The 14,561-nt window shown below is 34.3% G+C and overlaps 1 protein-coding gene across 1 annotated transcript; it reads right to left on the bottom strand.

Annotated features, from left to right (window-relative positions):
• Nucleotides 1–12,149: 12,149 nt before the first annotated feature.
• Nucleotides 12,150–14,311, bottom strand: LOC105634343 (Transmembrane amino acid transporter family protein). Its single transcript, XM_012217189.4, has 3 exons — nucleotides 13,982–14,311; nucleotides 13,141–13,751; nucleotides 12,150–12,789 (listed from the first exon to the last, which is right to left on the bottom strand). Exons 1-3 carry the CDS (start codon nucleotides 14,235–14,237, stop codon nucleotides 12,250–12,252), a joined length of 1,407 nt encoding a protein of 468 aa, XP_012072579.1. The 5' UTR covers nucleotides 14,238–14,311; the 3' UTR covers nucleotides 12,150–12,249.
• Nucleotides 14,312–14,561: the final 250 nt, after the last annotated feature.

Below are 14,561 nucleotides of genomic sequence, written 5' to 3'. Positions count from 1 at the left end.
GAAAAATAACCTTCATTGTCTTCAAAAACAGCCCCTATACCCGCCGATCGTATATTAGAGAAAATAGCAGCATCCACATGGCAAGTCCACTCTCCCAGATCGGTAATAGCAGGTGTTACTTGCAAAATTTGTACCTGAGGCATTTGCGGCTTTACCAAGGCATTCTTGAATTCTTGAAAAAGAATAGAAGCTGTAGCACTAACATTCAAAGGAGTCCAAGCCATTTGTTGCCAAAGAAATTTGTTCCTAGCATCCCACACACTCCATGCGACATAAGAGAGAAAGGCTAACTTTTCGGTATTATTTTGCTTCAAGACCTGCAAATAAAGAGTTTTAAAAGAAAAGTTAGTAGAAGCTTCCTCCACCCTACACACCTTCCAAACCTCCAACACCTTTGTGCACAATAATAATGCATGATCAACATCCTCCTCCAAATCACAATAAGGGCATATAGTGTCCACATTCACACCCCTTCTGCTCAATCTCCGTCGAGTAGGCAATAAGTTATGCATAGTTCTCCAAATGAAATCTCTGACTTTTAGTGCAACATTCAACTTCCAGATACTCCCCCACCCCTCACCTTCTATACTTTCATCACCCCTTCCCAACACCCTCAAGGCAAGATAGTAACATGATTTAACACTAAAATTACCCTTCTTATCATAATGCCAAATCAGCTCATCCTCCACATCTCTTACACTAAGGGGAATATCAAGAATAGTATGGATATCTCTCAAAGAAAAAAGATTAATAATCTTTGCCACATCCTATTTCCTCTGCCCCTCCACCAAAAGATCTTTCATCAGGAGATTATTATCAATAAAGAGACTACCATCCTCCATATAAAAGACACCATCAATGGGTAACCAAGGGTCCTTCACAACAGAAATATGCCTACCATTGCCAACCCTCCACCTAACGCCCTGTTTCAAGATCATGTTAGAAGACATTATACCCCTCCAGACAAAACTAGGGTGATGACCCGTTTGTGCATCACGCAACCTCCCGTCACGGAAATATTTAGATTTGAAAACTCTATAAAGGAGAGTATTAGGCGAAGTCAGAAGACGCCACCCTTGTTTCGCTAACATAGCCATATTGAAATAATGAAAATCCCTAAAACCCATTCCCCCATCTTTTTTACTTCCACACATTCGATTCCAAGCTAACCAATGGAGCTTTTTCTCACTACCCTTCGAACCCCACCAAAAACTATTCATCATTTTTTCCAACTCAGTACATAGACTCAGAGGCAATTCAAAGACACTCATACAATAAGCCGACAGTGCTTGAATCACCGATTTAAGAAGAATCTCTCTCCCTGCTTTGGAAAGAAATCTATTAGACAAGCTATTTATTTGCTTCCACATTCTTTCTTTTAGGAAACCCAAAACTTGTCTTTTATTCCTGCCAATCAGAGAAGGTAAACCCAAGTAAGACCCACCCTCAAAGGGGTTAAACACGCCCAGAATATGGCTGATATCAGCTTTCACAGTCATGCTAATATTGGAACTGAATATAATGCCCGACTTTTAAAAATTAATCGATTGACCAGAAGCACTCTCATATGTAGCTAAGATCCCTTTAACATTAGTGGCTTCAACAGTGGATGCTTTGAAAAAGAAAAGTGAGTCATCTGCAAAAAATAAATGGGAGATTTTGGGACACCCTCGACCAGCTTTACCACCATGAATCTTACCACACCTTTCCGCTTCTGAGAAGAGTAGTGATAAACCTTCTGCACATACCAAAAATAAGTAGGGTGATATAGGATCCCCTTGCCGTAAACCTCTTCCGGGAACAATAGAGCCGACAGTATTCCCATTAACAATAATTGAATATTTAACGGAAGTCATACACATCTTCATCCAATTTACCCACATAGCACGGAACCCCATTTCTAGTTTTCTATTCCGCCAATATCCAATAAAACTTTATACAGCTAACACTTTTTTTTTCAATTCTCTTTAGTCTTTACTTTCTTACTCTCTAGATTGTTGCTTTATATTCCTTTATTGTTTAAATTGAATTATTATTAGTGACTCTGTAGGCATGTTCCTCTGCATGACCAATGGGTTTAAGGCTATCCTTTAGTCAAAAATATAACTTTTGCACTTAGCTGATGATTTACCTAGAAAGCATTAGCTGGATTTTTCGTCTACTATATGATGTTGGATACTGATCTCATAAAAGGTACACTTTTATATCTCTATCTTGCTTTCAATTATTTACCTGCAAAAATACACAGTTTCTCTTGCCTAGTTGTGTTCATATGCTAGTATATATTAGTTCAAGTAATTCCTTTTTCAATGGAGAACTAACACCTCTGATGAATATAACCAAAGAACAATGGAGGGGATATAAAAAGGAAAAAAAAAAAAAAACACAAGAAAGAAAAAGAAAAATCAAATTGAAAACAGCTTCAACTAGCGCAGGAAACACATCATCCAATATTTTTAAAGTTTTAATATTAATTAAATCGTTCCTTATCCAAAAAGTAAATATTCACTTACCTCATAGCCAGTGCAAGCAACGGTTCTCTTCGGGAGGAAACATAGTCTCAATGCCTGCTTGAGAATCGAAACTCGTCCCCTCCAAGCCCAAAACTTTCTACCATGTATATATTCTTTTAAAAATAAAAGGTAGCTCATATTTTATAGAATATCAAAAAGGTATATTTCACGTTCACTGCAATCTTTGTTAATTATCAGAATTGAGAATCGAGTAAATTGTGAATTGTTTCCTGCTTGAAGTAAATTTGAGGTATATATATTGAGTCAAGATAAATTTTATTAGGATAAAAATTGTGAGAATCATGCATTATCTGTTAGTTCAAGTTTATTTGGGAGTCTAATATCCCTCGATATATATTTATATATTATTATTTGATCTATTTTATTATATATATATATATATATTTATTTATTTATTTATTTCAAATTATATAATTCAATATATTTCAAATTATACAATTATATACTATGGTGAGATTTAGGGAGGGGGAGTACCATGGCCCGTACTCCAAAAAGTATAAATAATAATTAATTGAAGATGTGAGTAATTGAGTAGCAGCCCAATGATGCAGTTCTTTCATTGTTGTCGTGGAAAACTTAGGTTTTGAATCTATAATAATGTACATTTACTTATTTTTATTTAAAATTCATAATAAATAAAAATATGTTCAAATATTATTAATAAATATTCTAAATTTTTGTTGTAAAATATATTTTAATTTTATATGTCCAAACTCGACAATTAATTATTTTATACTTTTAAATTAATTATTTACTTATTTATATATTTAATTGAATATTACGAAATATAATTATATTTTAATTCTAACAATGCTAGAGTACTTCAATAATAATAAACTCAAGAAAATAACATAAAAATTATATTTTTATGATGCGATTCTTTGACTAGACTGGCACTAGGATTTGGGCTCTAAAACGATATGTAATTCGATCCAAGCCCAACCCACATTTATGTCATACGAGCCCATATTTCAGTTCACATATAAATGTAAGCCTAATCCAGAATCGAGGTCATTTAACGACAATAAAAAACTATCTAGCCAATAAAGCATCTCATTAAACAAGCAAACACAGACCTATCAACATATTAATTATGGGAAAAATAATTATTTAGTCCCTGAATTTTGAAAAATTAATTATTTTATCCTATAGTTTAGTAAACTTATTATGATGTCTCTGAAGTTTCATTCCGTCTAATTATATACTCCTTCCATCCAAAAAAAATTGATTTTTTCATTATTAATAAGAGTAAAATACTATATTTTGGGCCCAAACCCATTTTTAACTTTCGTTTTTTTTTTTTTTTAATTTTGGGACCCACATAATTTGCAAAAAATAAACCTTTTTTTTGTCATATCCAGAGTAATCCCCAAAAAAGAAGAATGACAATCTTATTGTTGCTCTTTGGTTGCCCAACTTCCTTAAATCCTCTCACAAATCCAAACATACCTTTTATATTCTCTGGCTCTTTGGTAACCCAACCTTCGCAATGGCTTTAGTGTGGCAATATGGAGAGAAATCTAGGTTTGAATGTTGAAGTGGCTTTCTTGAGGTATGGTGACTTTCTACTTCCTATTGTGAAATTGATTTTATGATTAAGGTATTCGGATGGTTCAAAGTGCCTTTTGATTAAATTCTACTATGTTGTGAAGGTATATAGTAAGAGGACTGTAGGAATGTGAGAACAACACACACACTTGAAACTGAATAAAGAGGAGCTAGGCTGTTTTTCATATTCATTGACCAAATTATATATAGAAAAAACTTTTTTTTACAGTCAACACCTAACTTTCTTAATTTAAGGAACATGTCTCCCTAAATTAATGCTTAAAGCATGCTACACCATTCACTTAGCAAACTCTAGATTTTTCAAGTCAAAATGCAGATTTGATAATAGCAAAAAAAAAGCTAGTCAAATAATCAGCTAATGTGACACCAATAGTGTCACAACAGACATTTTTTCACTCCTCCTTGACACTAGTGTTGTTGATCCAAGCTTCTCTCTTAAAATTTCAAATCTGAATTTCTGCAACCCTTTAATTAGAATATCTGCTACCTGATCTTTAGTGCTACAACATATGAGCTGAATTTCACCTTCTTTCTCAGCTTCCCTTAGAAAATGATATTTAATTTTGATGTGTTTTGTCTTTCCATGAAAGACGGGGTTCTTTGCCATAGCCACGGTTGATTTTAGTATCACGAAAAATTTCAGTAGTTTGATTTTGATCAATTTTCAAATCAATCAACATCTTCCTTAGCCATATTGTTTGATTCACAGCAGTTGCAACAGCAATATCCTCTGCTTCTACTGTGGATTGAGCTACCGTATCTTGCTTCTTGGAGTTCTAACTCACCATTGCTGATCCAATGCTGAATTAAGAACCTGAGGTGCTCTTCATGTCATCATTTGAGCTTGCCCAGTCACTGTCAATGAATCCCAGCAGCTTCACTTCATAATTTCTTTTATATAGGATTCTAAAATTAGTTGTGCCCTTTAAATATCTTAAGACCCTTTTTGCAGCTTTGAAGTGGTTCTCACTTGGAGCTTGCATGAACCTAGACCGCATACTTGTTGCATACATAACATCAGGCCTGGTGACAGATAAATAAAGAAGACAACCTATAGGACTTTCAACCTTGCTTTCACCATCTGAATTGCTCAAATTTTCACAAGGAACTAGAGGAGTGCTGACTTCTTTACAATTTTGCATATCAAAGTTAATCAAAACTTCATTTAAGTATCTCTTTTAGCAAAGAAATATACCATGTGCAGATTGAATGATCTCAATTCCCAAGAAATAAGACATTTTGGTCATCTACATAAATAGAAAAATTCAACAATTCACCATTTTTCTCTTTTAAATACAAAGTAGCCTCATTGCAACTTTTGATGAACCACATCCTCTGCAGATGATCATCAACTCTGCAATATCAGGCTCTAGGTGCCTGTTAATGCTTTCTTTAGTAAATAAACTTTCCCTTTATCTTATTTTTGCACAAATCCCTTTGGTTGCTCTATAAAGATTTCTTCTTTCAAATATCCATTTAAGAAAGCAGACTTAACAGCAAGTTGATAAATATCCTAAGATTTTTGAGCTGCAATTGAAATAGGCAATCTGATGGTGTCAAATCTTACTATAGATGCAAATGTCTCTGTGAAATCCATCCATACTGTTGAGAGTAACCTTTCACAACAATTCTTGCTTTGTACTTGTTATTGAGCCATTAACATTCAATTTCAGTCTATAAACCCATTTAAACCCTATAACTTTCTGTTGGTTGGTCTAACAATAAGACACCAATTATTATTTTTTGAAATCATCCCTATCTCCTCCTTCATTGCTGCGTTCCATTCTTGAGATTTTTCTGCTTCTTAATAACAGGTTGGTTCATTTATAGGTAAGTGACATCTACTATATATATCATTCAAGCTTCTTGTTCCTCGAATGGCTATATCATCAACATCTTCTAAGTTATGACCTTCAATTTCTTCGTTCGCTTCTGATTCTTGAGTGATATTCTCTATTGAAATTTGTCTTGAGGTGACAATAATAGATTTCTCCTAATCCCAAGCAGTTTCTCAACAAACTTGATATTTCTACTAACAACAATCTTTTTTTTACTTTAAATTCTAGACTCTATAGCCTTTTGAGTGACTGTTGTAACCAAAAAACACACAAACCTCAGCCGTCTCATTAACTTTATCTCTTTTTACCTCAGGAACTTGAATATAACACAAACAACCGAAAACCTTCAGATGCTTCACTGAAGGCTTAACTCCAAACCACATTTCATATGGAGTTTTTTCTTTTAAGACTTTAATTGGCAACTTATTAAGTAAATACACTAAAGTATTTATAGATTCTGCCCAGAACTTTCTTGGAAGTTGCTTTTTAAACAAGAAACACCTCGCCATATTCATGACTGACCTATTCTGTGACATCCTACCGAGTCGAGTCTTAGCATAGAGTTGAGTAGTCGAGTTGAGTCGAGTTGAACCAAACCCGGTTGGGGTAGAATGGGTTATTAAGTGGAGTTACTTGAGTGAGAGAAAAAGATAAAGCATGTGGGTGAGGATTGATTTGCATTAAAAGATTGAGCTTGGGTATTAAGTTGTAGCCTGTTTACAATTGAGGTACCATTTAGAACTTTTACACACAAAGTCATGGATCTTTTAGAGCTTACCCGTAATACCCATTTCACTTTCCCATTTTCATGTTTATCTTCATCTTCTTCCTTTCCTCTTCCACCTTACTTTCAATTTTAATGGTAGTCAAGCCTTAACTTCAACTTCTCTTTTATCCAAGTAAGTAAACCTTCTTGAAGTTCATAATTGAATCAATTGGTGTTATTATTTTAGAATTCATAAGAAGTCTTATTTATAGGTGAAGGGAGTTCAAGGAGTGTAGAAAAAAGAAGTTAAAGAGGAGCTCAAGCTTTTGGAGTAAAGGATTGATATCTCTTGTTATTTTCCATTTTCTTTGCATGAGAATTGTGTGGTGTGTTGCTAGTGAGACAATATTGCTTCATGTTGAGTGGGAGGACTGGTAATGGTGAGAAACAGGGGAGAACAGGGGAGAACAGGGGAGGTATTGAATAAATGAAGTGAATATTGAGTTTATGTTGAAACAGGTTTTGCTGGAAATTTTACCAGTAACTTCATCTTGATTTTGACCCCATTTAATGATGGAATTAGGAAGTGTCATAGAAGAGTTATTTGTTCCTCTATGTGTTATCTTTACATGGGTTTTTGAATCATTCAAATCGGAGTTGTATATTGAGAGATATGACCAAAAGAGTACAGACAGTGCAGGCTGGAAGCGCGCGCGCGAATTGCATGACGAGTTCGCGTTGCCTTCTCGCGCTCGCGAATTTGAACTACGCGCTCGCGACTTTCACCTGAAACTCTCTGACTCTCATTTGGCACATCTCGCGCTCACGACTTTCAAGTGCGCGCTCGCGACTTGTGCTCGCAAACTCTCTGACTTTCATTTGGCACATCCCGCGCTCGCGACTTTGAAGTACCCGCTCGCGTACTTGGCCCTTGGCCTGTAAGCGATCGCGACCTTCATCGCGCGCTCGCGAATTTAGCCTGAGAACTCACTGTCTCTCATTTGGTACTTCTCGCGCTCGCGACTTTCAAGTACGCGCTCGCGACTTGTGCCCGATAACTCACTGTCTCTCATTTTGCATTCTACGCGCTCGCGACTTGTGTTTTCATGCACTTTTGGACTTCTTTTTCAATGCAATTGTATTCCTTTGCTTCACTTATATGCCTCCAATCATTTTAACATCAAATACAACATTAGAACATGTATCAAAACAACATTCAAGCATGCAAATGATGTGAAATCAAATAAACATTATGAATTATGAAGTTATGAACTATGAAGATGATGTTGTGTGATATTATTGACATACCAACATTAGGCTCCATTGAGGTTAGGCAGAAACCATGTAGATAAGGCTATGTCGCGACATAGGATAGCAGATGTGCACCTCATACAGTTTGATACTCCGGCTACAGGCCGTTGAGTGGATATGATTATATGGGCCATAGCAGCCAAGCATACAGTATTCATCCAGTTTCATACAGTTTTTCTTATCACTTCGGTTTCACTATAACCTTATGGAGCCATACAGATATCTTGACATAACATTTCATGAATTATACAGTATTATAAACAGTACAAAGGATAATCAAGGTATCATGAAAGTATCATGATGTGTGTGCTTATATGTGTTTGCATGGTTCTTTCTATACATGTATGTGCTTAATTGTTTCTTTATATGTTGAGATATCCACTGAGCTTTATTTGCTCAGCGAGTTACCTGTTTAACTCGCAGGTTTTGAGTTTGGACAGTAGAGAGTCAGCTTACAACTGCTGCAGTTCATCTGTAGAAGACTCAGTCTTCAGGGTAGCTACTCATACGGATGTGTATTTTGTTTATCCTTTTCATGGCATGTACAGGGCACTCAGTTGGGCCCATTTCATTTTGTAAACTAGTATCATGTTTTGTAAATTAAATTACATTATTTTTGTATATAACATCAGCAAGCTATTATATTCAACATACATTATGATTTCAGCATGTCAGGCCATACAGTCAACCAGTTTGTAACGTCTCGGTCCGGTTCATTCGGGTTTACGGGTGAACCGGGAAGGGGTGTTACATATTCTTCCTTTCACATACTCCATTTTGCTGTGGAGTATAAGCAACTGTTAATTGATGAAGAATGTCAGCCATTTGAAGAAAATTCTCAAATTCATATGAAGTGAACTTGATTCCATTATCTGATCTTAACATCTTGATTTTCTTATAAATTTGATTCTCCACCTTAGATTTAAATGTTTGAAAGCACGAAAACGCTTCAGATTTCAATTTTAAAAAGAACACCCAACACATTATGTTATAATCATCAATAAATAATAAGAAGTACTTGCTTTTACTAAGAGAGAGTGTCTTCATAGGGCCATAAACATCAATATGTACAAGTTGGAGTTTCTTAGATGCTTTCCAAGCTTGATTTATAGGGAATGCCAAGCTATTTTGCTACCCTTTTTGGCAAATTCCACACACATCAGCAGATTCATACACAACAGGCATGTCATTCACCAAACCTTTGCTATGCATATGCTTTAATGAAGCATAATTAAAATGGCCAAATCTTTTATGCCATAAATGAGACTCATCTAAGATGGAAGTTAGAGCATGCTTTTTGATTTTCTTTTAATTCACAGGAAAACTTTTATTAATCATTGTAACTGACAACAATTTTGCACCAAATTTATCAAACACCTCATACATCCTAGCATAAGAATGCCAATTATATTGCTTTTCAAGTAATTGATCAACACTAAGGAGATTTTAACTTATTTTAGGAACATATAACACATTTAAAATTGTTTGTGCACATGAAAAAGTCTCAACCGCAACATCTCCTTTTCTTTTCACTTCTACATAGCTGCCATCACCAATTCTCACCCTTGATGAATAGCTTCTATCTAAGGTTGTGAATAATGTTGCATTTGAAGTCAAGTGATGGGTGCACCCACTATCAATCAACCAAGTTTCTAGATTTTGAGCTTCGCAGCTGCCTTTTGTTTTGATCGCCATAAAATCACTTTCCTCCTTCATTTCAAATGCTTCAACAACTTGAGCTTGTTGAGATTGTTGGTCATTTTTGGCTTGTAAACTTTTTCAACATGGCCAAACTGCTTGCATGACCTGCATCGCACTCCAGGTCTATACCAGTGTAATGTTCAGCATGTCCCTTTTGTTACAATGTGAACATGACTGATTCTTCCATTTTCTACTTTTGGCTTCAATGCTTTGATAATCTCCCTTCTCATTTTCCTTTCTATCATCAGCAGGCTTTTTCCCTCTTCCACTTGACTGAAATTTGCCTTTTTGACTAGCGAATAATGCACTTTCACTTGAATCCTCAAGTCTGTAAGCCTTTCTCTGCTTTACAGCTTGTAGAGAATTCACCAACTCAGCAAAGACATCTGAGATAAGTCTTTTGAGTCCTCCAAAGACGAGATTTTTGACTCAAATTTTTTTGGCAAACTCATTAAAACCTTTTCAATCACCCTCTTCTCTGATAGATCTTCCCCAAGCAACCTGATTTGATTTATCGTTTTCATGAGTCTATCAGCATACTCTTTTACAGACTCATTTTCCTTCATTTTCAACAGCTCATATTCTCTTTTCAAGTTCAAAACTTGCATATGCTTGGTTTTTTCACTCCCCTGGAACTCATCTTTCAACCTATCCCATGTTTCCTTGCCAGTTTCACAAGCCATAATACTTGTGAAAATTGTTTCTGTCACAGCAGCATGAATGAGGGATAAGGACTTATACTTTTTAGCACTTTCTTTTGAATGGTGCTTCATTTCAATAACAGTGGGATTGACACTTAATGGTGGAGGATCATTTCCTGTCTCCACTACTTCCTAGAGATTAAGGCCTCTCAAATAGGTCTTCATTTTAACAGCCCAAAATCTGATAGTTTTGACCATCAAACATTGGTGGTGGACTAGTTCCAACACTATTTGAAGCCATAACAAGGTTGAAACGTGTCTAGTTTGTGAAAGGGAACCTGACTGGTTTTCTCTCCTCTGTTTCTCACCACCCAGGCCTCTCAAAGATCGGAGATGGCTCTAATACCACTTGCAGGAATGTGAGAAAAACACACACACTTGAAACTAAATAAAGAGGAGCTATTTTTCATATTCATTGATCAAATTATATATACATTAGTTACAAAAAACTTTCTTTTATAGTCAACACCTAACTTCCTTAATTTAAGGAACATCTCTTCCTAAATTAATGCTTAAAGCATTAACACCATTCACTTAGCAAACTCTAGATTTTTCCTATAAAAATGCATATTTGATGATAACAAAAAAAAAAAAAAGCTAATCAAAATATCAGCTAATATGACAACAACAGTGTCACAGCAGACGTTCTTTCAAGGACAAAAGGAATATATGAGTTAGAATATTTGAAGCATTCGGCATATTGTATGTAAGGAGATTGTTTGACCCTTGTTGCAAGAAGAGAATACCATCTCCAATGAGTTGCTGTCATGGTTGAGGAGATTGGCTCCTAAGAGATGTTACTAAGATTGAAGATGTTATCCAGAGAGTGGCAACAATGAGAATGGAGGAGGAGAGAAAGATAGAGATGGAGAGAATGGTATATAATTATTATAATTTTAAATTCTAAAATATAATATAAAATTTAATATTGAAAATTAAAGATGGATATGCTTATTTTAATATTTTTATGTAAAACTAATGGAAAATCAACATCTTTTAATACAAAAGACTTTGAGCGTCATAATAATTTTACCAAACTATAGGACGAAGTGATTAATTTTGTCAAACTTCACGGACTAAATAATTATTTTTTATTAATTAATCATATTTAGTTAACATATGTAATCCACCATAAACCTAAAGGAACTTATAATTATATACTAAATGAATCATAAAATATGTGCAAAATACACTTTACATATTAAAAATATATATCGTTTATAAATTATAAATTATAAATTATAAATTGTCAAAGTAACCCGTGCAAAGTGCAACCTTCATCTAATTTTTTATAAAGGTAAAAATTGTGATTTTGATTATTTTGATTTAGTGAAATTCAATATCAATACATCAATATTGAAAAGAAAAATGAATAAAAAGTAAGTTAAAAAGAATAATATTTATTATTAATTTAAATTACTTTTTCAGCTGTATTATATATATATATATATATATAAAATCTAAAGTAACAGTTTTTATCCTAAAAATTATTTAAGAAAGACAATATAAAAATTAGTATTTTCAATTTTTACACGTTGGGTGCAATGGCTAAATTTTAAAAGTTTGGATTGTAATTAAAAACTTATTTATTTTTTTATATATTTTCATTTATTTTTAGTTATACTTAATTCAATCAATACTTCCTTAGAAAAGAAAAAGTATATATTTAATTACTCTAAATTATTTTCATAATATCTCATAATTATGGAAAAAAAAACAATTGATGAAGATACTAAACTAATTTTTGTGGCCATAAGAACAATCATAAACCATTCACAATAGAACTTAATTAGAACACAGAAAATATGGTTCAATATACCTATGAGAATCCATTATTTTTACATATATAATACATTGGGAAAGAAAAATCCTCAAGAAATCAAAAAGGTTTATTTTGAGTGAGCTCTAATTAGATTGTCCATGAGCAACCTTGAAGTAGATATGGTCCCAACTATACCAAGAACAGACCCAAATGCAATAAGAGAAAGATTAAGAATTAGTAGAGGTTTAGATATTTGAGGCCAAGAAATTTTGGTGTAAAAAGCACAGGGAAAGACTATGCAAATACTGACACTGATCAATGAGCCAGTAAGTCCAAGAACATGCTCAAAATAAGGGACAGAAAGAGCTAAGGCCAGTATGAGAAGTAGGGCAAGTGACCCTACAGTTGCTCTAATGACCATTTTCATCTTAGGGCTCATGGAATGAGGAAGACTCTCCTCCAACTGAATAGCAAATGGTGCAAATTCTAGGGCATATTTGGTCATGGGAGTTAGGACAGTTGCCCATAACGCAATTTTTGTGATGAGAAGATGTGGAGGCATGCTAAGAGTTATTTGAGAACTAACATTAGGGCCAAACATTTTTGCACCCATAAATGCTAAAGCTGTATATATTGTTGTCACTGATGCAAAGCTCACAATAGATACCTGAAAAAAGAATTGAAAAAAAAGAGTCAATTATGTGTCAATAGATAGTAAATTTTCGGTTTAAACTTTTCCATTTACCATTAATAAATTTTTTCACATAATTGATATAAAAAAAAATACCAAATTTCTTTGTATTTAGTGAGAGTTTATTGTGTGTCCATAAAGTTAAAACTAATTTAGAAAGGATTGGTTTCATGAAGCATCGGTTTTGGTTCACAAAATACCCGGTTCTGAGTATTCCATACTTGGAAATAGGACCAGCCCAAATTTGACTGGTTCCGTCCCAATTCCATCATTTTTAGGAAAGTTTCTAATAATAATAATAACAATTGGAAAGACGTATTATGATACCTTGGTAAACTTGGATGGATCCTTCATGGATTTATATAAGTTGGGGAAAACAATATGGCCTGCATAACTGAAGATATAGAGACCAGAAATGGCAGGAATTTTTTTTACATTAAGAATTGGTATTTTATGGTTAGCTTTGACACTTCCAAAAGCAGCAGTAAATGGCACAGAAGCAAAAATAACAAGTGACATTAGAATACCGCCTGATGAAAGGAAAGATATAGAAGATAAATTTCTCAGCCATAGACTTGGAAGTGCTATCAACACAGCTATGGTGGTTAGTAACTGAGATGTTGAGAATTTACTTGTCCAGGGAAAAACCAGATTTGTTCCTGAAAATACAGTTATAAGATTGTCATGGAGAGAGATGGTGTAGGAGACGAGGGCCATGAAAATCTCCATGTAAATGAAGGTTGAAGCTAAAACTCTTCCTTTGCTCCCAAATGCTTCTTGTCCAATATCAGAGTAGCTTCTTGACTTGGGATTTTTGTCAAGACATTTTCCAAGAAGATGAGAACTGTATGCACATATGATTCCAAGTCCTATAAGCAAGAATGATGAAGCCCATCCTCCATTTTCTAAAGCATATGGAGTTGATAGCTGCCCAAGACCTGTATTGTATTTCTAGAATTGTTAACATGAAGATAAAATTTCATGCACCTAAAAAAATTTGCATAAAATTAATATGTCAAGATCATTTTCCAAAGCACTCGTTTAAGTGCAAGTGCAACAAGAATTTATTATTCAATCCACTCCTTAAGTGTATATGCGACTGGGTTAGCTTGACTGACATTATTCGTCGAAATACAAGAATTACATACATAAATAGATGGGTACATACCTATTAGCATTCCAACCATGTTGATGACAGCATGAGTGAAAGAACTATTAGCATCAGCATTCGAGCCATTTGCTTCATCAGGAGTCTTCTTGAAATCTCCAATTTTCTGATTGCAATTACAGGCTTTATTTTCCTCTACACAAGCATCACAAATAACCCATTTGGCAGCCAAATTGTGGCTATGGACCGACTCACTAGCAACTTGATGATGATGATTGCATAATTTTCTGATGAATTTGCAGATCTTAACCAACATACTGATCAAGCTTCGAGAGATATTTTGTTAATCTTACTTCACTTGCAGCTATATATACAATTGAAAGAGAGTTGGTTATTTATATAGCTGGAGAAAAAAAAGGGTTTCTTGTAATTCTGAGCATAAATTCTGAGAATATATGATTATGTAAGAGTGAAGATCCTCTGTTAGGTACTGTAACAGAAGAAAATAGATACACGTAATGGTCTTTACCATTTGGAGGAATCTAGTGCATATGAATATTGTGTCATATGAAATTTGTTCGGGCAGTTGGCAAATGGAACAAGTTGAGCTGTCATTTTAGCAAATACATGTAGTCTGGTT

Source organism: Jatropha curcas, chromosome 5, assembly GCF_041381405.1.
Source record: "Jatropha curcas cultivar XTBG-Jc1 chromosome 5, XTBG_Jcur_1.0, whole genome shotgun sequence".
NCBI classification, from domain to species: Eukaryota; Viridiplantae; Streptophyta; class Magnoliopsida; order Malpighiales; family Euphorbiaceae; genus Jatropha; species Jatropha curcas.
This window is presented reverse-complemented; position numbering and strand designations above follow the sequence as displayed.

Coding starts and splice junctions, on each gene's coding strand:
- LOC105634343 (XM_012217189.4), bottom strand. CDS start 14,237: ATGTTGGTTAAGATCTGCAAATTCATCAGAAAATTATGCAATCATCAT. Junction 13,752..13,981: donor CATGGTTGGAATGCTAATAG/GTATGTACCCAT, acceptor AATACAATACAG/GTCTTGGGCAGCTATCAACT. Junction 12,790..13,140: donor ATCCATCCAAGTTTACCAAG/GTATCATAATAC, acceptor TTCTTTTTTCAG/GTATCTATTGTGAGCTTTGC.